The following is a 22,564-nucleotide window of genomic DNA, read 5'->3' on the forward strand; positions in this document are numbered from 1 at the left end:
GGCAACGCTAACCGGTGACAGCCAGCAAATGCAGCCAATCGGCGGGCGTGTAGTGACGGGAGAACCCAATCAAAAGCGCCAAGAGGCGGTGCTCCTCCGTGATTGACGTGCGTTCTGGCTAATGGACGGAGAGATCCCCGAGACTCTTCCCAATGGGCAGCGTGAAGGGGCGGAAAGGGGAGCGGAAGGAGAAGACGAGCAGGCAGGATGACCAATCAGCGTGGGGGTCGGCGGGGCGCCGTCCAATGGGCGGTGCGAGGGGCGGTGCGGGGGCGTGTCCCGGTGTGTTTGGGTTCGTGCTCCTCGGGGGAGGGAGAGACGGCGGCGAGGAAAGTTTGGTTTTGGTTTTTTTTTTTCCCCCCCCCGGTGGTGTTTTTTTGGCGGCGCCGGCGGAGCGGGGGGGGGGTACGCTTTTCGCAGCTTCTTCGCCTTTTGCTTCCTGGGGTTCGTGTTTCCCGGGCGGGCGGAGCCGCCCCCGGCACTGAGAAGAACGGGGGCTCAGCGCACCGCGGCGGCGCCTCGGCGGTGAGTGCGGGACGGGCCCCCCACTTATTCCCCATCCCGGCTCCCGCCGCGGGACTCCCTGGCAGCCCTTCCCGCCCTGCGGACCCTCGCGCCGCCTCTGAGGGGCCTCTGGCGCCGGGCCGCGGTGCCGCGGGGCGGGGGAGGGACGGGGGGGCCGGGCCGGCGGGAGGGGCCCCGAGCGGCGGCGGCTCAAGGGCGCTGCCCCGGCGGCGGCGGAGCGGCCGCTGCGCCCGCCCCGATCCCGCCGAGCGCCTGTCCCGGGGCACAGCCGAGCGAGCGCTGCCCCCTCCTCGCCTCACGTGCGGTCGCCGTGCGCCGCGGCTGCGCCCCGGTGCCCCCCACCGCCCCCTCCCGCTCCACACAGGGCCCCGGGGGAGAGCCGGCCGCCCGCCCGCCGGATCACCCAGGCCGGGCAGGAGGTACGGCGGCGGAAACACTCCGAGGAGTCCTTGTGTGGATGGGGAAAAAAAGTGCTGTAGTGTGGGGACAGAGCCGAGGTTGCGTTGGTACCGCTGCAAACCGCGGTACGTGATGCTGGTGAAAATGTGTGTGTATATACGATGGGTGGGTGGGAAGAGTGACCGTGTTCACAGGTGTGTCCTAGGGGGGGAAAAAAGTTTCCCCAGCTGTTTGTAGCAAGATGAGGGAATGTTTGTTTCTGGAGACGCTTCGCTGGCTGTGGATAAGCGCTGCTTGCAGCGTGGTATCTTGCAAGCTCAGATCTGCTTCGTGAAAGTGCATGTAGGAGGATCTACTACAGCATACAGCTGAGGCTTGTTGAATAAACCGAAGACTCAACAAAGTGTTTTCCTAGCTAAAGTAGAGATGCTTACTGATGTAAACAGTGCTTGTTTTTCCATGGTAACGTTTCACTAACCTTATGAACATTTGTTAAAATACCTCTTTGTAAAGTTAACGTTTTTACAATCCATTAATTACTATTTTTAAATCATGACTTGCTGGCGTTCAGTTTACAACCTCTACAAAAGGTATGATGTTGTCGTTGACATCTACAAACGTTGTCAAGTTTACAACCTCTACCAAAACTGTGACTTTTTCTGCAAGATAGGTAGGTAGGTAGGTCTTTGGGGGTTGTATTTGAAAGGTCTGTTTTACCTAGTGTTTTCCAGTAATATCGCCATCCATATGAATGGATTTTGGAAATGAGTTCCTGCTACAAGTGTTGCAGAGGTGATAACTTTGATTCATAGGGTTATTAAATATGTGCACAAGTTCAAGCAGCTTTGTAGTTAGCTTGTCCACAGTAAAGTTGCTCAGCAATGCCCTCCTTTCCTGCGGTGACTCTCTAAGGGTGCAGATTCCTTGGAATGCGCTGAGCATTTGAGCTCTGTTGAGATGTGAGTGAATGCTCTCATCTGCTGCATTACCCAAGGCCCCGAGCTAAAAGATAAGCTCCAGTTTTTCTACATGAGCTCTGGATCATGCAGGGTCTGCTGGGTAGATGTATCTCGGGGGAGTGCTTTGCAGGGGTGACTTTTCACCTGAGTTTTACTGAGTTGCAGATGTAACTAGACAATTCCCCAGTGAAGAAATCACCCTGCAAAAAGTTGAGGCTGGACATGGGGGAAGGAAGCCCAGAGAGGTGTTAGCTGTGTATTAGATTTTCTGCTGTGAGGTTTTGGGGCAGTAAGGTACAGGCACGTGTGTCTTAGTAGAGGGTAGGTGAGGTCATCACTAGACATTTATCTTGTTTTGCTATACTGCGTGTGTGCTGATGGGCAAAATGTTATTGGGATGCTTACAGGGAATCACCTGAATCCTGTAATATGGAAGTCCTGGTAAAAATGCAATGATAATCCAGTCAGTGTCTCTTGATTAGGCAGACTTTTGAATTAATGCATTATTCCAGTTTCTGTATGTCTGCAAATTTAGCTAGAGATCTACACTTTCATTTCAATAATAAGTTCAAACATTTGGACATAGAAGTCTTGACAAAGCTTAATCTGCCAGTGTTTGCATGATAGAATAGTCCAATAAAGCATTTAGTTTGAGTGTATGTCGTAGCTTTGCTTGGTGATGCTTATTTCATCATTAAAACTTGATGTTGGAGGATGACTTCAGAGGAGGAGAGAATTTTGTGTAGCTCTGAGGTAGTGTATTTTACCTTAGATCTGCCTCCTATCATAGTAACTAAGAGATTAGAAATTAATTTTTTGCAGAATAATGCATAATAAAAATCATATGTAGAGATAGCTGCATCTAGAACAGAATAGCTGCAGCCAGAATGCTGGAAAGAATTGAAGAACTGCTATTAAAATAGTAATTTGAAAATATGTTCAAATGGGGTTTGTTCTCTGGGGTTTTTGAGGTTTTTTTTTTCCCCTCAAGTGAAGCTGGTGTACTTCTGCTCACAGAAGAGATTGGATTTACAATTAAGCAGTAGGACTGGAGATCATAGAATAAGTCTAAGAAGCTTAGTTATTGACTTGAATGAGTTTATTAATAGTCTCCTTAATGGTTTGGTTACTCTATTTCCATTTTCTGCAAAATGCTTGGATGCAGTCTGTTCTAGTCACTTACTGCCATTATTGTGTTTATTTTCTTGGAAATCTTTATACATAAATATTGTCTGCCTTGTGCAGTAATAAAAACTAACAGTCATTTTCCAGTTTCTTTGCAATGGCTTTCCTCAGTCATTGCTCATAGTGCTGCTGTCAGATTCACAAATTCTGCAATACTTCTACTTACAGCATACCTAGCATTTTACAGTTATTCAGTTCTTTATCTTTAGTTGTTCTTCTTCACTCAAGCTTTAACCTGTGTGTAGTTTGGGTCAGTAGATGAGTTTTTGTGAAGAACTGGTGTTGTTTATTTTCACACGATAAATTAAGCGTGTTTAACACATAGATAAAGGAGGGAAGTACCTGATACTAGCGCATATGTACCACTGGTTTTCTTTAAAACGAAGAGTTTTCTGTCACCTCTGCTTATAAAATGGATTTGCTTTTAATGGTCTGTTTCTTCCATTTTCAGAAAGTTTAATAATGAAATGTTTCACTGTCTTAGGGAAAGAATAGCAAGGGAATGTCAGTCGTCAGTTCTAATTGCAAGAACCTAGCACAGAGATGTTGAGCAGACAGTAACATGCATTTCTAATGGTTTGACCAGTTGTGGTAGAAAAATACATGTATTCTTGCTAACAATCTTCCTCAGCTTAGCATTTACTGTCTTCCTCCATTTTCAGATAAAACATATATAGTAAGGTTGCTTGTTCTTGATAGCAAACAGAGTGTGGAATATGGACTGAAGAATTCATGTTAATTTCTTGTGAATCCAAACAAAACTTTTGGCTACTCTCTGCTAATAAAAATAGGGGCACTTTTTGGTACTTGGGCCAGCTGTCACTGTCAGACAAGTAGTTGCCTGCTGGTATTTCAGCTTGCGAGGTGACCGAGGTGACCGGGGTGAGAGTAATCAGGATATTCTGACTGCTGTTCCCTGGCCCTTTCAGCGGATAATAAAACTCTTATGCTTCCTTACATTTCTCTTCTGCTCATGCCTTCTTTGTGTTGCACTTCTACTCATTATTTTTTATTTCTTCAGGGAAGTAAATATGCTTTGCTGGAAGGCGTTGGTGTCACTTATTTTTTCTCCTTTAGAGCAGTAGGCAGTGAGTATGTTAAATTTGTTTTTTCCCTTTGCCTTCTTATAGCGGTTAGAGGGAGAGGGTGTTTTTACACTTATTATGGTTTGCATCATGTTGTAGGGGAATGTTCTGAGGTTTTTAAGTTTTCATCAGCGTGAGGGTTGTGGTTGGAGTTTGGATGTTCTCCATGTTTACCATGTAGTGAGCTATGGAGATGACCTTTTCCAGTTTCAGCTAGTCAGTACGGATTGCGTTTCTGGGCCCTGCCAGCTTTAGTAGTTCTGAAATTGGATATGGTGCATGTATTTCCTGATTTAATGTCTGTGGATCAGAAAAAACTCAATAGTTCCTCTGTGAGAAAATCTGGGAAGCAAGTTAATGTTCTGTCTGAGACTTAACACTGTTTAAATTTTTTAAAATATCTACTTAAAAAAGTAAAATGGACCTGAAAGCAGCTCTTAGCCAGTTTAGCTTTTAAGTCTGTGGAGTAACATCCTCCTCGTCAGGAGAAATGGGAGGTATCATAAGGCAGCACTTGTGCTGCGTACTACAGGATACAGGTCATAATAAATGTGTAAAAAATAACCTGGAAGTTGGTATATTTTGACCATGTTAGAGAGAATTTGGGAGGCTGGAAAGCTAATTAGCAGATGAAAGGATAAGAAGCAAAGTTGCAAAACAAAGAGTTGATAATTTTAGATAGCCTGACAGAGGATTAGTCAAAAGACGATACAACGATATCATGTTGCTTGTATGAGGGGAAGTCCTCTAATCCATCTAAATGAGTAATGAAGTAAAAGTCATTGATGTTTTTACTTGCATTTAATTTCTATACTTTTATCATGACTCTTGACAGTGTCATAAAAAGTGCTATAAAGAAAAACAACCTGGCAGAATTTTTCAGTAGTGTGTTGGGTTTTTCGTTAGTAAAGTCTGTTCCGTAACAGGAGAAATTTATGCCCTTTGATTTGGTGGTAGTCTACAAAGAAGGTAGTTTTTACAAATAGCGTTGGCTTTCTTCTGGTAAGTTTGAAGATTTTTCAGATTCTAGCCTCTGTTTTGCTTGTTGGAAATGCTTCTTCCTGTTCCTCTGATCCTCTTGTATCCTAGGGTTGCAGGGGTTTTTTTCCTACTTGAGTCCCTCCTGTTTTCTTACCACAAGCACTGGTTGTACCTGCAGTTCTCTTATGTGTTCTTCATGTGGCAAAAGCAGACTTTGTGAGAGAATTTCACTAATTAAATTAAATGTATGATTTTAAATCCAGAAGCTGAATGTTTGGAAAGGTTTTTGCTACCCTTCTTGTTTTAGGACTGGTCTGATAGGTCTCCACATGGTCAGAGCTAAGGAACTGCTGGGCTGCTCTGTGGCAATCTCATTACCAAATTCCCTGGCCCTGTGACTTCTCTGCACAAGTCTCACAACAGTACCACATGAGTGGTAGGAAAGATAGGAAACCCACCTCTGGGAAAGAGAAGGAACTCTTCAAGGACTTGCCAGTCTACTATGGATAAATCTATTTTGGCCTTAGGGTGATCCACCAATGATAATGGGAGTAGGTCCTCTCATCTCACTGCTTCTTACAGCCAAGAGATACAAATTACTCAGCCCTGGTGACTTTGAGTTAGGAACTTCTGTGTTTTAGGAGCTGAAGAGAGCTGGGTTTTAACCCATGTTTAAAGGTTCTTTCCTGGACATTTGAGGACCTTTTAGCTCTCTCCTGGCACATTTGGGGATCCTTAGAAATAATCTGATGTCTCTTTCTGGAGAAGATGTACACAGAGTACATTTTCTTATTACAGCTGACAGTATATTCTGCTTTTTCTACAACAGTACAGTAACTTTGTGATTTAAAAGCTTTTCCAGAAGTTAGATTTTGTAGAAGATTAAATCGCCTATACACTCACTTACTTGACTGTTATAGTGAAACATTATTTCAAACCTCTGAGGTTTCTGTTGCTTGCACACTGGGACTTGAGAAACAGTAAGTTAATAGTATTAGAGGGTGCAGCTAGCATGAGGAATGATGAGGAACTTGGGGAAAACTGTTAGGATAATATTTTGATTTAAAAATTTGCCTCTGAGATAGAGGAAGAGAATGTGTCCCCTCACACCAGCTTCTTACAAAGATCAAAATATACTTCAGAACGAATTATGATCCATCCTTGATCTAAAGCAGCCCAAAATTCCTTTAAGAGAAAAGGCCATAATACATATTGCTCTAAATAGTTGCTTTTAAGCATTTTCATCTACTTTTATGGGGTTTAGTATCTTTCCTTGTGACCCTCTCTGGGATTTTTATGTATTGAGATTTTTCCTAGATGTAATAGTGTTATTATAATAGCATTCTTATATTGCTGTAAATATAGCAGTTTCACTCTGTGTTGGGAATGTGTTTATTCTGATAAGGATGTTTGGGGGTTTTATTTTGGAGGTTTTGTTTGTTTTTTTAAGTTCCACTTAACTGCTTCAAGTAAGGAGCTAAAAAAAGAGTGCTTTGGCACCAGTGTGTGTCTATGCAGGATATTTTACTGTTACAACCATTGTAATTTAAATTCTTATCCTTCCATATGTATTTGGATTCTGAGAAAAATTTATTTAAAATTAAATTTTTGGTATTTTTTGTTTGTCAAATGGCCAAGATTCTGCATTATCAGGTTTGAGTTGTGTTGTATCAGATGCCTATTCTGACAAATTAAAATGCAGATGAGTCTTCTTTTGAAGAGAACAAAAATGAGAGTCAAGCCACAGTGCTTATTTGTGACTGTTCATTAAGATTCATACCATTTTTCATTGACACTGCAAAAACAAATCAATACTTAACATTTTCTCACATTTGAAATGGATTCTCACATTTAAAATGGATCTTGTCTTTACTATTCCCTATAATACTATAGTATTTCCCTGCCCCTCATAATAAGTGTCTTTTTTTTAATGATTTCCTACAGGCTCAGCTCATGTTGTTCTTATCCCTTCAAGGCAAGGTGCAATAGTAAAGCCAAAATGGAGATTTTATTATTATAGCTGTGCGTTTTGCTTAGATAAATGTTTGGGTGCTTCAGGATCTGCTCGTCTACTTTCTGCAGCTGGTGTGGTGGCAGCCTGAAGAACAGGCGTAGATTTTAGTTGGTGTTCGGTGTTTCTGTTATATTTAATAAATGCTTAGGGGAAGTTGCCTATGTTTCTGATGGCACTCACTTTGATAAATGGTACTTGAAAGGGGGAAGATGTATTTTATTGCAAAGCTAGGCTTTTTCTCACATTTTTTAAACTCCATAGTTGTTGTAGATTAGCTGCCCATAATTTTCTTTGCTTGGCCCTTTTAATTTTTAGAGTACTCAGACGCACAACCAAAACTGGCTGATAATACTTTCATTTGTTGGAAGTTAACTGCTCTCGTTCTTTCATATTCAAAGTCCAGCTTTCTCTTCCCTGTCCCTGGCAATTTATGTATTGTGGAAAAGAGCTTCATATTGAGAGAAGCTTCCTGTTGATTGTAAACTGAATTAGACTGTGGAGAAAACAGAAGTCCCATTGTATCAAATACTTTTTAACATTGTCTAATAAGCAAAGGAAAATGCTCCCGACAGTGTTACATTGTGGTGGCCTGAGGGCAAAAATACAGTGACATAACTAGTCCCTTCCCTCTCCAGCCCTAACCCTGTACTTAACCAATGCTGGATCATGTTGCTTTCACCATTTGAAGGTAACTAGATAAACTGGTGCTGCCTTGTGTATGGATACTGCATATCAGCTTATCTCACCCCTGCCACAGCTGGGTATGTAAATAAACTGAAAGTAACTTTAGTCTTTGGAAGTTTGGACAAAAAATAATTGAGGTTTTGTGTTACTGCATTTCAAATTTAATAAAGGATGAACAAAAAGTAACATGTAAGTGAAGAACATTCCAAACTAGGAGCAACTTTCAAGAGATGGGTTTTTAAATGTGGTGTGAGAGCTTGACAGTGAAAATCAGTTGTCATGTAGTTCAAGTAGGTAGCCTAAAGGCAGACTTTTATGGTTTTGGTTGCAAGAGTAAACTGGGTTACTTTTTTTTTTTAAATGGCAGTTTCAGAGGAAATAAGATGCGAAAGTTGAAGAACTCTTTTTGTGCCAAAAGACTGAACATTTAGGGCCCTGACCTCACACATAGTTGAGCGAGTCTGAAGCTCTTCTTGCTAGTAGTTCCAAATTCAGTAGTACTAACTAAACACGTTCAGCAAAGATTGCAGTGTTGAGGACTAGCATTGTATAGGTATTAATTTGTATTGTGTTTTTAAATTTATAAATTAGCCATAAGAATGAGTGTGTTGCCTCATTTCTTTGAAGAAAAAGCTTTGTTGAATATAAAACAGATTTTTGAAAATTAGCTTCCTGTTCCTTTCTTAGGTGCCGAAATAGCTGAACAGTACAATTCAGACTGATGTCACGCTATAAATATTGATGAAGTTCTATTTGGCAGCTGGTTATGTTCAAAGTTGGTGTTTGCAATTATAGTTTAGAATTATTTGCTTAACAGCTCAGCATTTGTTTTCTTTGACAATAATAGTGCTGAGATCTTGGACTTCTCTGCATGTATAATCATGTTAGTGAGAAGTCAAAATGTCCTTGTATAAGAGAACCTCTCTGTTATTAATCATTAGAAGTGAGATAAATATGGAACATTATTTTGGAAAATTTCAGGGTGTAAGCTATAAAAGAGTGAAGTTTAAAAAGCAGAAAAAGCAGATTGTGACTTAAGCTTCATTCTCCATCACAATCCTCTGGCCTTCCTCCTGGCCGTGTCCTGGCTCAGCCTGGCCATAATCTTCTGCCCGAGGCTGTGTTACAGGATGCAGTGCCGGGACCCAGAGCCTCTCTCTGCAGCTGGAGATGCCTGTCTGCCTCCATGGCTGCTAGAGGACTTAGCACTGGTATTGCCATTCTGGTGTGAATTCCTTAACAACACAGCTCTTCTTGGAAAAGCAAACAAAGCAAAAGGATAGTTTTAACCTAGGCAACTTCCATACTCTTCTAATTAAATCCAGGAAGATTGAGAACTAGGTAGTTTAAAAGGTACAGTATCTTCCAATCCTGTCCTGCATGTGAATGATTTTCAGTAATGTTGTCTTTAGCTCTTGTAATTGCTGCTGTCAGTGAATAAGCACCGTTCCCCCTTTCCTCTGCACAAGGCTGCTTACCACCTTATCAGTTTTAATTTAGTTACTGCTGCTGGGTTTGATAAACATACTGCAGTATGGAACTTGAGGAGTGTTACTGGGGGTTCAAAAGGAAACCTTCGATCTTGAGTTGACTTTAGTGGTATGAATAATCTGACAGGAGGATTCTCTTGGGATTATCAGCAGTAAAGGAGTTATTTATAGCTTTCAGGTTTAAAGTTGAGCTGTTGAGAAGCAGGCTTCTCACTCATCACAACGTTTTGCTTAAGATGGAGAAAAATGCTTCATGTCTTTGGTCTAATATAACATCCACTCTTCACCTGTCCTTAGAAAACTCTGGTCCTCTGTATTCTGAAGACTTTGTCACTTTGCAAATGCCCTGAAATAAATGCTTGTTTGTTTGTGGTTTTTTTTAAGTCGTAATTTATTTCCAACTTTGCAAAACTAATCTCTTGAGTGGTTAAACTTTGATGTGGAGTGTAAAAAGCAGCTGGTATTCTCAACTCACTATGTTTTAATTCCTTGCTGCTCCAGGTATCACCATAACTCTTACTGTGATGCTGGCTGTCCAGAAGATGCCATCAGTCAGTCAAAACACAGTACTCCCAACAACCTCAGTTTGGTAGTTTCCATAAATGATGTGGTGTAGAGTATTGACAGTCTTGAAGAGAAAAAGTAGAAATAATTTTGAGGATGTTTTGTTACATACGTATATTGTATCTACACACGTATATGTACATAAATGTGTGTGTATATGCTTCAGTCACAGTGAAAATACAGGGTGGAACAAAGCACAAAGGACTTTGGAAAACTTAACCACTTGGCAGCCTTTGGCTGATTATAGTTGGGATGTAATCTTGATTACAGTTTAGAAGTGATGTGTAGCGTATGTAGTGTACAATAGGTTGCTGTAGCAAAGTGAGGACAAATACCTTTTATGTTCACTGTAATCTTTAATGGATTCTTTAGCCTAACCAGTATGAGCAGAAAAGAAGTGAGGTTTGTGCTGCTTTGTACAGTAGAAAGTGGCAAAATGTGTAAGCAAAACATTTTTCTAAATAAGTTTTTCAGTTTGCTTTTCCTTAAGTGGGAGGAGAAACATTTAGCACCTTAAATGTTGTTTATGTAAAAGATTTGGAACACTGGGAAGGTGATGATGAAGTATTCTGTCCTTATGTTTCAAGACTGTCTTTAGACTCAAAGGTTAGAGCCAGGATTTTCTAAACTGAAAGTCTGATTTAGGACCATTTGAGAAGTATCCCTTTGCATGTTTCACATGTCTCCCTTAATGATGAATCAAAAAGGGTGATATTGCTTAATGAGAAAAAAACACAAATTCATTAATGATTGGATTTTCTTGAGTAGATCATGTTCTGTAGTTGTCCTTTTTAAACCCCGTGACATCTTCAGGAGGACTCTGTTTTATGAAAGGGTTTGTATTTGAATTGTTCATGTAAAAGGACTTAAGTGCTGTGAAACGAGACTTGTGTTTTGTTTGTATAGGTTTTTAACTTCTTTTTGGTCCTTCTGTTCTCATGTTACTTTAGAAGAGCAGTACAGAGTAATGTATCTATTCCAAGTTACAGCTATTTATCTTGTTAAAAGTACTTGTGTCATATCTACATGAACAGCTGAAACATTTTCCATATGTTACCAAAATCATCTGTGCAAAGAATTAAATACAGAACAAAAAATGATGTTGTGCAGCCAATGCTAAATTAAACATAATGGACACCCTTTTTCATGTCATGTTTTGCTGTAGAACACCATAGTGATTTTGTGGGATATGTGACTGCCCTTCCTGAATATTCCTCTGGATTTTTTTTTTCCATGAGAGATTGAGGATTTCTGCCTTTTCCCATTCCTCCCAGCTGCTTTGTTTAGAGTGATATCTTTAGTTCATTTTTCCTTGAAGTACTAATCCTTCCTGGATTTCCTTCCACCTAAGTAATGCAAAGAGATTGTTCTGAACCATGTGAAATAAAGAGGTTGCAAATCCTCTTCTCAAACAGCAGTAATATCTTTCCTTCTACCAAATTACTTGGTTACAAGTTGTGTTTCCATCTTCAGCCTTGAAAAGTGAAATGGAGAATTACCATCACAGTGAGACCTGGGTTGTCCTGGGTAGTTTTTATAGTAAATCATGACTTGCACTGCTGCTGTGCTGTGGATGAAAAACCATGAAATATATATGTGTTGTTTTGAAGTTGTGAATGACTTGAAGCCAACTTCCCATATCCTCATTGAGTATGGGGTGTTTTTGTTTATTTACATCAGTAGCTGATTTTTGTGAGATGATGTTTTAAGACATCTTGAGGCCTTTTGAGCAGAGTGTGCTCTTGGTTGCTTTATCAGAATCACCCCACAGCATAAATCAGAATCAAGTTCAAAATTAAAGTTTGTATCTGTAAAACCTTTACTCACTAGCAAAGGGACAGGTAAACCACTGTGGCAGGTAAGACTCTCTTTTATCACCAAATGTATTTTCTAGTCAGAAATTGTTGGAATGGAAATCATTCCCAGAAAGCTCTTAGTTAATGCTAGAAGATCAGGAAAAAAAAATTAACTCAGTTTATGGCAGTTAGTCCAATGACAGGAATGCTTTGTTCCTAAATAATGTTGCACATTAAGGAGTAGTATGATGCAGTGAATTTAGAAAAGTGACATTTGTTTATATCTCCTACAACAAAGCAACTGGAATAATTTAGATTTTAGTGATATTAACTTGGATGTATAATGGTAAACTGATGGTTCTGGACTTCTTTTAATTCCTGGAGCTTGGTTATGTTTTGCAAAACCAAAACTGAAGTATTTAATACTAGCTGTGTATGATTTGAAATGGGCATGATTGTAAGCCAGTGTAGTGCTGCTATGTTACTCTTTCAAAATAGGATTAAATACCTGACAGTTGGGAGGTATGGGACTCATTTTTACACATAATATTTAATATTCAGGAGTTGATGTAGGATTATGTAATCTCTTCCCTTGCCTGCAAGGAAACACGCTTATGTGTGTTCTCTCAGTTCCTGTACAAGAAACCAGTTTCACTGCATGTTTTTCCCAGTTGTGAATAGAAATTATGTTTCTAGAGCCTCCTACTGTTCTGTTGTATCACAACGTCAGTAGGAGATTCTCTTACACATGCTACCAGTGTTTACTGTTTTTCCAGATTTGGATGTGAGGTTGTGGGGAGAATTTTAAGAAAATATTTTCCTGATGGCAGCCTATTCCTTTCATTTCTGTGCACGTAGGTTTGCTGAGCTTTGGAGACAGCTGACTTTTGTTTTTATATTTGTTTTAAATTTACTAATGACCACAGTTGATTGACGTTTCAATTTTTTTTTTTTTTTTTTGTCTCCTTTTAGGGTTTTGTTTTTGCACTGAATGTAGCCAGGACGGATCCTTGTGGGCTTTGGCAGCCCTTGGAAACTGTCAAAGGTAAAAATCAACCAAAGCTCAGTATTGTGATCTTGAAAGTTGGAGGTGAGAAGAGCAATAGCCTATGCTAGTTCTTAAGATACTGTAGGATGTAGATCTGTATTCATGTGCTTTCTAGTGCGTTATTTCCTCTGGGTTTGTGTGTGAAGTTTGTTACTGCCTGATGTGATTTGTTTTTGTAAACTGAAGTTGATATGTGTGATGTATCACTTTCTTTAAAAATTAGTTAATTTATGTTGAGATTTTTTTAACTCACTGGAATTGGTAAGTGATTATTTCCTATAAGCAATAAAGTTATATTCAAAGGTTTTCTATCTTCTGAATGCTCTTGCTTGCAGAACAACTTGCATTTAAAGTGACAAAAAGTACTCTCTTCTTCTTCTGTATGTTAAATTTTATGTTGCTTTTGTACATTCTTAACAGACTCAATGTAATACACTGCTTTAGCAATTAAATCCAATATGGTTAGATCATGTGTTAAAAATGAACATTTTGTCTGTACCTAGAGGCTGGTGTGTCAATACAATTGTGTCAGACAAGCACAGTCTCATTTTAAGACACTGTTCAGTCAAGTAGTGCCTTGTTCTAGCTGCTCTTGTTTCAAGTGTGCCATGTACACGAGATCACTGCCTTGGAAGAGCACTGGTGTGCCTGCTTTGCTTTGTGACAGAGTTTGGGACCTGCCTTCAATTTCTGCTAAATGTCTTTAGTGGTGACATTTGGTGCAGCCTTACTGTCCTTCAGGGGGTTTCTAGTGGGCCATATCCAATTTAGACTTGGGAATTCACAGGAATCACGATTGGCTGTACATTAATAAGTGCTTCTCTCACAGCTGCACTCTTTAGAAACTTGAAGTACGTTTTTTCTTCATTATCTGATGAAGAATGGATTTTTCTCTTTAATCCATATTTGATTCCTGCTGCCAATCTATTAAAAAAAAAGTGTTGCTGCATGAAAGACCCTTGAATTACACAAGGTACTTAGTCTCAGTGATGCCTGTTTGATGAAACCAAATTTGAAATCATTGGAATTCCAGCTCTCTCTTACTATTGAGAACTTTGTCTTTTTCTATGCTGGACCTTTCTACATGGAGAGAAAATTAGGCCTAGAGGAAGTACCTTATTCACTGGTATTGGTTTTCAAGGATTTATAAGTATATGGAAATTTTGTTCAGGTTTTGCTTGCCAGAGTGTGTTAGAATGCAGTAGTGCAGCAGTGGTATCCATAAGGACACTGCTCTGTTCTGCTTACACTGAGTGGCTGATAACTGCATCTCTCATGCTGATCCCAGTGAACAAAATGAGTACATCTTTGCTGAAGAAAGTCATGGAGCAAAAATAGGACTAAAATCTAATTGGATTATCCCAAAACCATACTGTTTAATGGCAGGACAGTATTGCAGTAGACATTAAAGTAGGTAAGAAATCCTGCTGGTTCATATTAATGAATGTTTTAACCTTTGAGAATAGATTCTCATCACTGTATTACATTTAAAGAGTTAAATAAAAGTTGTTCCTAAGTTTGGTTGTGCATTTGCTACATCATATGTAGGCATACCAGTGCATTGCTATTTGTCAGGCCTTCCTTGGTGTTACCTTATTCCAGTTGAAGTTAGTTAATTTTTCTGAAGGATATCAAGTGAATAAAAAATTGAGGGATTTCAGTCCCATTTCAAGTAGTTTGGGTGGATATATGCAAGGGTAGAAAAGGATTATCTTACTTTTGACCTTTTCCAGGAGTGACTTTCTTGATAGGTGTTGGATCTGAAAATCTAAATGGGCTGTCTCTAAACTTTCTTTTTATCACCTGGCAACTTGACATATCACATTAAGTATTGAATATAAGTAAACAAATGCCTTTAGGCTTTTGGCATTTTCCTGATCCTACAGGATGCTAGTACAAATTCTTTCTTCCCATCCTTCCTCCATGTACAAAATAAATGACCCTGTGTGTCACCTTCAGGACTCTGCTCAGAAGCTGGTGAGCTGCAGAGGGGATGTCTGTAACATGGAATAATTATGTTATTTCTTCATGTGCTGGCAAAAAGCTGTCTCTGTGGGCTAAGAAGTCACCCTCAGGTGTAAATGACTGCTGCAAAAGTCTGCCACAGAGGTAGTGTCCCATGGATTCAGAAATCTTGAAATGCCTCCTTTTAACAATAAATAAACTTGCAATACAGCATTCTTGTGCCAGTGGCTAAAGGAATCAATGATTCATGTATGCAAAAGAACATAAAAATTATTGAATTGGGCTCATGGTTTGTTGGAGGATGTTTGGTCTCCTGAAAGAACCCAGAAGCAAATGCAATGAAGCATTAAAAAAACCCAAACTAAACAACAAAAGGACAGTGTTCAGCAAAACTTCCTCTTGCAACACCTTTCATAGTCTGTAGCTTAGGCTCTTCCTGCACCAGCTAAAAATTTTTGTTGGTGGATTTTCTTTTTACCTTGTGAAGTTTTCTGGTAAATTACTGAGCCTTTTAGAACTTCTAGCTTTTTACCATCCCATGTGAGTGAGTTTACTCTAAGTAAGTACTGTATGACATAATATTGTATGGTTTTTTTAAATGTTAAAGCAAATAAAACATTAATTATGGGATAAATTAAGAGAGAAAATAGAAATTATAAAAAAGAAAATACAATGGAGAAGGAAAAGAGTTTATTCATTTGATTTCCTACTCTAATCTCTGAGTTCTGGATAGTTCCAGTGTATTTAATCTGTTGTCTGTGGAAGAGCTTGCTTTTCTTTGTTCGTGTAGCCTTTCCATTTTTTAAAATTTCCTAGTTCTACTGACCTTTTCTTTCTTCCTTTGAGATGCACTGGTTGGTAGTTTTTTTGTCTTCTTCCAGGAGTAGTATATAAAAACTGGAGTCAAATACTGCCAATTCCTCTGGTAGTGAGGGATCTCAGAAGATAAAACATGTCAGTTTTTCAAAGGCTTATGTTTGAGTTCTTCCAGCACTCTGAATGAAAAGTGACTTCCCCTTGCAGTGCTCTTGGTCTGACCTTTCTGGTCTTGTTTTCTATGTAAGGGGTTTTTTAATGCTTCTGTAGCTCAAGTTCATTCTTGCTTGTTTCTCTGACTTCGAGGCCAGGTAACAGCCACAGGAATTGTTCTGGCCAAAGCTGTTTTGGGTGTTAGGCAGCAGACTGTCTGTCTAACAAAAATCTGAGGAGCTTCCCAATTACTTGACTCTGATACTGCAAAATCATGCTCCAAAACTCCCAGCGCTGAAAGTTCTGGAGTGGGTTTCAGAAACTGAGCATGGCAAAGAAGTACCATGGACAGGGACTGCCCAGCCTGGCCTCCTCTGCTCTTGGTGCAGAACAAAAAGCTAGAAACATTTGTTCTAGGCAGGAGGATCTTGGCATAGATGTCAAATGCTTAGCATTTGATACCTCTGATTTTTGATAATGTGCTGAAGGCAGAATGTTTAAGTGAGGATTTGGGTAAGAGTTTGATTTTCTCCTCATTCCTTCTTTTCCAGGAAAGGAAATTACTATGCTCTAAGTCTTTACAACTCTTGTGCCTTGCACTAGAGTGTATGATATTACTGAATGTAACAGCTTGTTGATTGTAAGATTTATTAAATTGTATGTAACATTTTGTAGCTCCAGGCCCTTAATGTTTATAGAACTTGTTCTTCACTCCTTGAGTCAACCATGGCAGATGTTGTTTTACCTATGTGCAACATAACAGAGGAGGTTGGAGTGCAGACAGCCTTACACTCTGAACAGACATTAACAATGAAGTGAAGGAGGTGCATCATTTAGAAGCTTTCTAAATAATGGCTTGGAATTGCTGCTGTGAAGGTGACAGCAGTTCTGTAGCTGAGGTGCAGAAGTAGAGAGACTTGAAATGGATGTTAATGCTGGTGCAGTTGAAGAGTTACATAATCTTGTGAGGGACAACTCTTAAAAGCTAACAACTCTTGGTTTTAAGAGAATTCTTAACTCGGTGTATTCAATGTGAGCCCTTACTTTCCTTATACCTGGAATATTAGAGATCTGGTCATGGCTTATGTCTTGCATTTTAAGTGTTAGAGATTCCTGCTGAATTTATGCTGGTGCATTTGATCTCTTAAATTGATTAATTTGATCCATTATCCCAGAAAGATGCCTCATCCTCTGGAGTAGAAGCTGTTCTAATCTTAAACACCAAAGTCTCTCTAGTTGTATTGCATCCTTCCATAAGTTACTTTACAATTTGAAAAATGGAGTTTGGGGTGCAGATTTTGTTCAGTTGGAGCCGCACTGACACTGTCAAACAAATTTGAAAATAGGTTACCTAGTAGTGTTGAATGTTTGAAACACTGGGATCTGTTGACCTGGGTTAATTGTAAATGCCAACCTGAAGGTGAATGACTTTATCTGTTCCCTGAACCATTTAGATTCAGTCAAGGAAAAAATCCTGAAAGTAAGACTTTAGAGGTGCTGTGAGATCACTGGAAGTCTTAACAATTTTTCAAACCAATAACCTTTAGATTGTCTTTAAGCTGTGTCTTTAAAGCTTGTATTTGCACAAAAGCTATTTCCTATTAAGAAAGAATTGCTCAGCTCTGGTCTCTGTGATCATTCCTTGCTGACTGTGGCTTTAATGAGTAAAATCAGTGACTACATTAAGTACTCAGCAATGACACTTTAAAGTTAAAAAGAAAGGAGGATATTACTATTAAGTGGGTTTTTTCTTTTAATTAAGTAGTTTTGTCTTATTCTGAATAGCAGTTCATTTGTGTAAAATGTAATTTCAGCAAATTTATGCAGAATGGCAGCATTAAAGGTCATAGCCTAGAATTTAGTAGTTTATGTATGCTGCAATCTCACAAAACTTTGTTAAAGGCAGAAAAAGAATTGTTTTTAAAATATATCTTTTTTGTTTATCTTTTAGGCAGTATTTTGCATTTCTGCAGAGCTTTGCACAGATCCTGTTCCCATGCAAACTGATGAGGGAGAAATACTGGAGGAAGGCAGTCCCAAGGTCAGTGAGGTAAATGCCACTGTGTTTTGGAAGAAGAAAAGCTTGTTTGGCTGAAAGGGGTGGGGTGGCGTACATGGAGTGAACCTTGACTGGTGCTGGTATTTTTAATAAGAAACTTCATGTAGATGTTTATTATTTATTGTCATGGAGATGCTTAAAAAATTAAACTTTGAAAAATCTTTAGAAAGACAGGTGTTTTGCTACCCACTAAGGATTGGAACATGTGTTTTCAAGCACTTCCAGGAAGGAAAAAGAAAACTTGTGAAAAGATACTAACCCTGATAGTATTTAATTTGTGATAACTGGAAGGACTTTCTTTCCTACCCACCTACTCTCTGAACTAACTTAAGGAATTAGACATGGTGGCCCTTAGGTGCAGGCGCTGGTGTCTGTGGATTACTGACTGACCTATATTGAAGGTGTGCTGCTGCTTGTTTCCTTGTTCTTGCCAGCATGTGCTGTGAGACTGGATTGTGTTGCTTTTGAAGGCACCTCTGGTTCTCAGCATACCTTGTTGGGACAGGAGAGTGTGAAGTGTTCTGTTGAACACAATGCTGTGTCCAGCTTTTTGCCTTCTTCCTGAAGATGCAGATGTTAAGGTGTGAATTACTTTGGTTTTCATAATAACATGGTCATTGGCATACTCTTCTGAAGGTTTATAAATACAGTTTATAGTCCTGACTGCTCAATGAGTTAGTGTCAACATTGCAACTGATCTGTGTTTAAAACGTGCTCCCTACATTTCACAAAAATCTGAATCATTGCTAGTTTGCTTGTAGCTTTGTGTAAGAGTGAGACTGAGAAATTAAAAACTAAAAGACTAAAGTTAAAATCTGTTTTCTAGGTAGACCTTTGGAGAGATGCTTTCACTGTTTTAGGGTATAAGAAAAAAACTTTTTTTTAGCTGTAAGCACCAAGTTAGGAAGTAAGTTAGTAAGTAATTACTAGAGAAAGGACTTGGCAATTGTGCTGCATGTACTTTAGGAGTTGTGTTCATTTTAAATAGCTTTGAAGGAAGGTTGGCTCTAGATTAGGGGCTGAAAAATGAGAACATATCAGTGGATGTACTTGCAGCAATCCAGGCTATTGAACACATCTTTTGACAAGGATGTGATTACAGGTTTCAGTGGGGAATAGACATGAGAGAGGAGACATCATGGTGCAATTAATTACTGATTATAGCACAGCTATTGGTGCCTTCTTTTCACCACACAGAGAGGATCTTTGCTGTGTGTGTGAACAGGCATTTATGTGTATACAAACAGGTGCCTGTGTGTATATTTATGGATACACAGCTTTCTTTTTTTTTTTTTGCCTGTGTGGCAGGAAGTAGATGGAAGTGACTGTCTTTTCCTCCAATGAGGGGTGTGCTTTTCTTTGGCATACTTAATTCTGAATATAATGGTGAATATTGTATATCTGCTCCAAAAATTGAATGAGCTTAAATTTAAAATCAGATTCTTTATACTGACTTCATATACCTAAATGTGTATGAAGTATTGCTTTGAAACAATTGTCATTGTGGGAGATCAGGAACTGTGCATCTGGTATTTAGTGTTATTAATAAATGACTATATAGGATCAGTGAATATTAAGCAAAAAAGTCATGACTGCATCTAGTTCTTCTCTGCATTCTGTGATGTACAGGACTACTCACTGAAGTCTGTTTTTCAGTGTTTCTTCAGTCTGTAAATGATTATTCTCTTTCCTTGTCTCAGGAGAGTTTTGTATCTATAACAGTTGAAAGTTTGCCCTAGAAAATTTTAGGCAAATTATATTTCACTATATTGTCTAGTATCATTGAAATTATTCCCTTAATTTACAAATGTTTAAATGATCTAGTAACCTTTTTTCATAAAGATACATTTTCCTATGAAATACCATTTTAGATATTCAGTAATGTAGTTCAGTTTTTTCCTTTTGTGAGGTTGTTTGCCCATCCCTCCTCACCCACTCCCAACATTTTCAGGCAGGAGACCTGAGGTATACTTAAATGAAGTATTCTGAAAGAAATGAGAGCAAAATAATCTTCTGTGGAGGTACCATGAATATCAGGATATAAAGATTTGGATACTGCAGGAATTTTTTTTTTTTTTGTCCTACCAGCCTGAAAATAACCTAAATTTTACATGAAGATTCTATCATAGAGGGGAAAACAAATGATATATCATGCTGTATGCTTGTAAACTGGTTTGGGTCTATAACTGTCTCAGATTTTCTGGCATCCTAGACATTTTGAGACATCCTGGTCAAGACTTGAAGATAAAAGGAGATTTCCTCTGGTTTTGAAGAAAAAATTATATTATGCCTTATGTAGAGCTGAGCAAGTCACTTTAAAGCCTAAATATTTATGGCCTTCAAACTAATTAACACTGTGTAAGGTATGATCAGAAAATTTAAGCCCTGCAGTGAGACATCATGAATAATGATCTTCTTGCTTGATTCCTAACAACCTGGTGAGACAGTTGTAAAGTCAGCTCTTGAAATGAGGGGCAAACTCAGTGGCAACTCATTGGAAATTAAGTTTAAGGACAGTTATCAATGGACTCAGTTCCCACTTTAGTGTTTATTTCTACCACTGTTGTTCATGTATACATTTTTATTTAATTAGTAATTTAATTTTTTAATATTATGGTTGTTGAGTTGTGCTCATGTTCTCAATTTTGCATACACTTTCTTTAAAATGGCATCAACATGGTAAAGATGCTATTTTTTATATTGACAGCTGGCACCTGTCAATAGCATGCTCTTGATTCCAATAATTGCCTAATGTTAGTGCTATACAGAGAGGAAGCAACTTGTGCAGAAGTCAGTTATTTCAAATGAGCATATGGGTTTAAAAATTAATTTAGTTTCGGCAGATGTGGAAGTCTTCATTGATAATAATATCCAGTCTATTTTATCCCAATGACCTGCTAGTGAGTATCATACAGTGAAGTATCCTTTCACTTTTTAGAATAATTTGGGGTGGGCTGTCTGGTTTCTGGCTCTTCAGGGTCACTTTTCTTCCTTTTAAAAAATAAGAAAAGAAAAGAATCATAGAATTGTTTAAGTTGGAAGAGACCTCCAAGATCATTGAGTCCAATCTTTGAGTACCACCATGAGGTGGCAAAGGCTCATCAGGGGGGTACAATCAAGGGAATTTTGCAGGACTGATCTCTTCAGAACTGGGAATCCAAGCAAGAGCCTCATGGTGTTCTCCCCAGTCATGGTTGCTGGAGCTGCCTAGTGGGAGGCAGGAAGCACTGGGTCATTCTGGTTCCAAACTTCTGATACCAAAGTGAAATCTTCTGCTACCTCTCCATTGCAACAAGAGGAAAAGAAAACCAGTGTTTCTCCTTGGAACTCTATACCCTTTAATATTATTTGGATCATGATTTTTATTTTTAATTATATTTTGTGGTAGCTAATTAGCTACTTACAGTTGCTAGGCTTTTTCCATTAACAACCTTGGACCCTGACAATATCAACAAGTGCTGAACTTCTTGTTTGTGACTGATTTCAACTGGTTGATCCATCAGTTAAGGATTACTGCACAGGCAATACTTAAACTTGGTTTCTTAGTTGTTCCTTTGCTGTAAAATATTGCAGGAGGAAGCTAAAATTTTATGCCTGATTTGAAGTACTTTTAGATTTCTTTCAATGTTGGCAGGAGTTTTGAGCTTATGCAGAGAACTTCTTTATCAAAAAATGCAATTAAAATGCTCATGTTAAATGGAGATTTTCTCGCTCTCCTCATAGCTGTTCCTTCAAGCCTATGAATTCAGAAGGGAGTGAGGGACTTTGACTAAAGTAATTTATAGAAAGGTATTGATGAATCATGGTTTTGCTTCAGTGTTGTAGAAGGGAAAAGAGGAAAAATATATAGGTCCCCCATTTTAATGTTTTGTATACTAAAAATCTAGGTATACAAAATTTTGATTAGAAATGTGCCTGCACAGGATGTTTAATAACACTTAATTCCTAATAAGAACAGGAAAAGGGGAAAGATTCTGTATTGTACGGTGTTATGTAAATGTAATTTTATTCAAAGTTTTCATCATATTTATAGAAATAATTATTGAACTGAATTGATAGGCCAGGAATTAGACTACTTTTTCATACTTTGGCTCTTTCAAAACCAGTGGCACAGACACTGAGGCTTGTCCTGTTTTTCAGTCTCGCTGTCCGATGCCACTTACAAGATGTCTTGAGGCCACCTGTTAATCCTTATTTTATTTCAAGTTGCTACACTGTTCATATCTGTCAGTGTGACTCTTCCCCTTACATTATTGAAAACTGCCTGCTCTCAACCTGGTTAATTCTTGCTTTTCTTGCCTCTTGGTGTCTAATTGTGAGCTAGCACTTGCCTTCTCTTTAAATCACTCTTCAGAACTCCGTTGGCACTGGCTGTGTTTTGTTGTGGTGTTTGGTTTTTTGGTTTTTTTTATTTTTCTATCCTGAAGCATTCACACAGAGATGATAAGAAGTTTAAAAAGTATGTGACTCAAGTATCTAAACACCTGCCTTCACTTCATACATGTTGAGAATAAAGGAACACAAGCCTATGTTAAGTTAGGTGTTTTTAAATTTATAAACAGAATCTTAAAATTCACAAGGCAGTGTTGTTTGGAGTTCTCTTTCCTAAAAGCAGGAATGTTCCACTAAATGCATTTATGGGTAAGGTATGCTGAGTTCCTGATGTGGATGTTGCATAATGATGACAATAATACAAAAGTTAGGCTGATGCTTTCATTTTGTGGGATTTAGAATTAATATAATGAAAAAACCCCTTAGTTAAGTAATTAAACTTAAAGCATCCAAAACCTTGATGCCTGTGTCTCTGGGGCTTACAATCCTACTCAATGATACAGAACTGG

General features: G+C 38.8%; 1 protein-coding gene across 1 annotated transcript in view; it reads left to right on the top strand.

Annotated features, from left to right (window-relative positions):
• Window positions 1-423: 423 nt before the first annotated feature.
• Window positions 424-22,564, top strand: part of TNRC6B (trinucleotide repeat containing adaptor 6B) — a 119,469-nt gene continuing 97,328 nt past the window's right edge. Inside the window, exons 1-2 of the mRNA XM_066550235.1 lie at window positions 424-525; window positions 17,616-17,714. Coding sequence (XP_066406332.1) covers window positions 17,661-17,714 — 54 coding nt within the window. The 5' untranslated portion in view covers window positions 424-525; window positions 17,616-17,660. The remainder of the gene's footprint in view (window positions 526-17,615; window positions 17,715-22,564) is intronic.

Source organism: Molothrus aeneus, chromosome 5 (assembly GCF_037042795.1).
Source record: "Molothrus aeneus isolate 106 chromosome 5, BPBGC_Maene_1.0, whole genome shotgun sequence".
In the NCBI taxonomy this organism is placed as follows: domain Eukaryota; kingdom Metazoa; phylum Chordata; class Aves; order Passeriformes; family Icteridae; genus Molothrus; species Molothrus aeneus.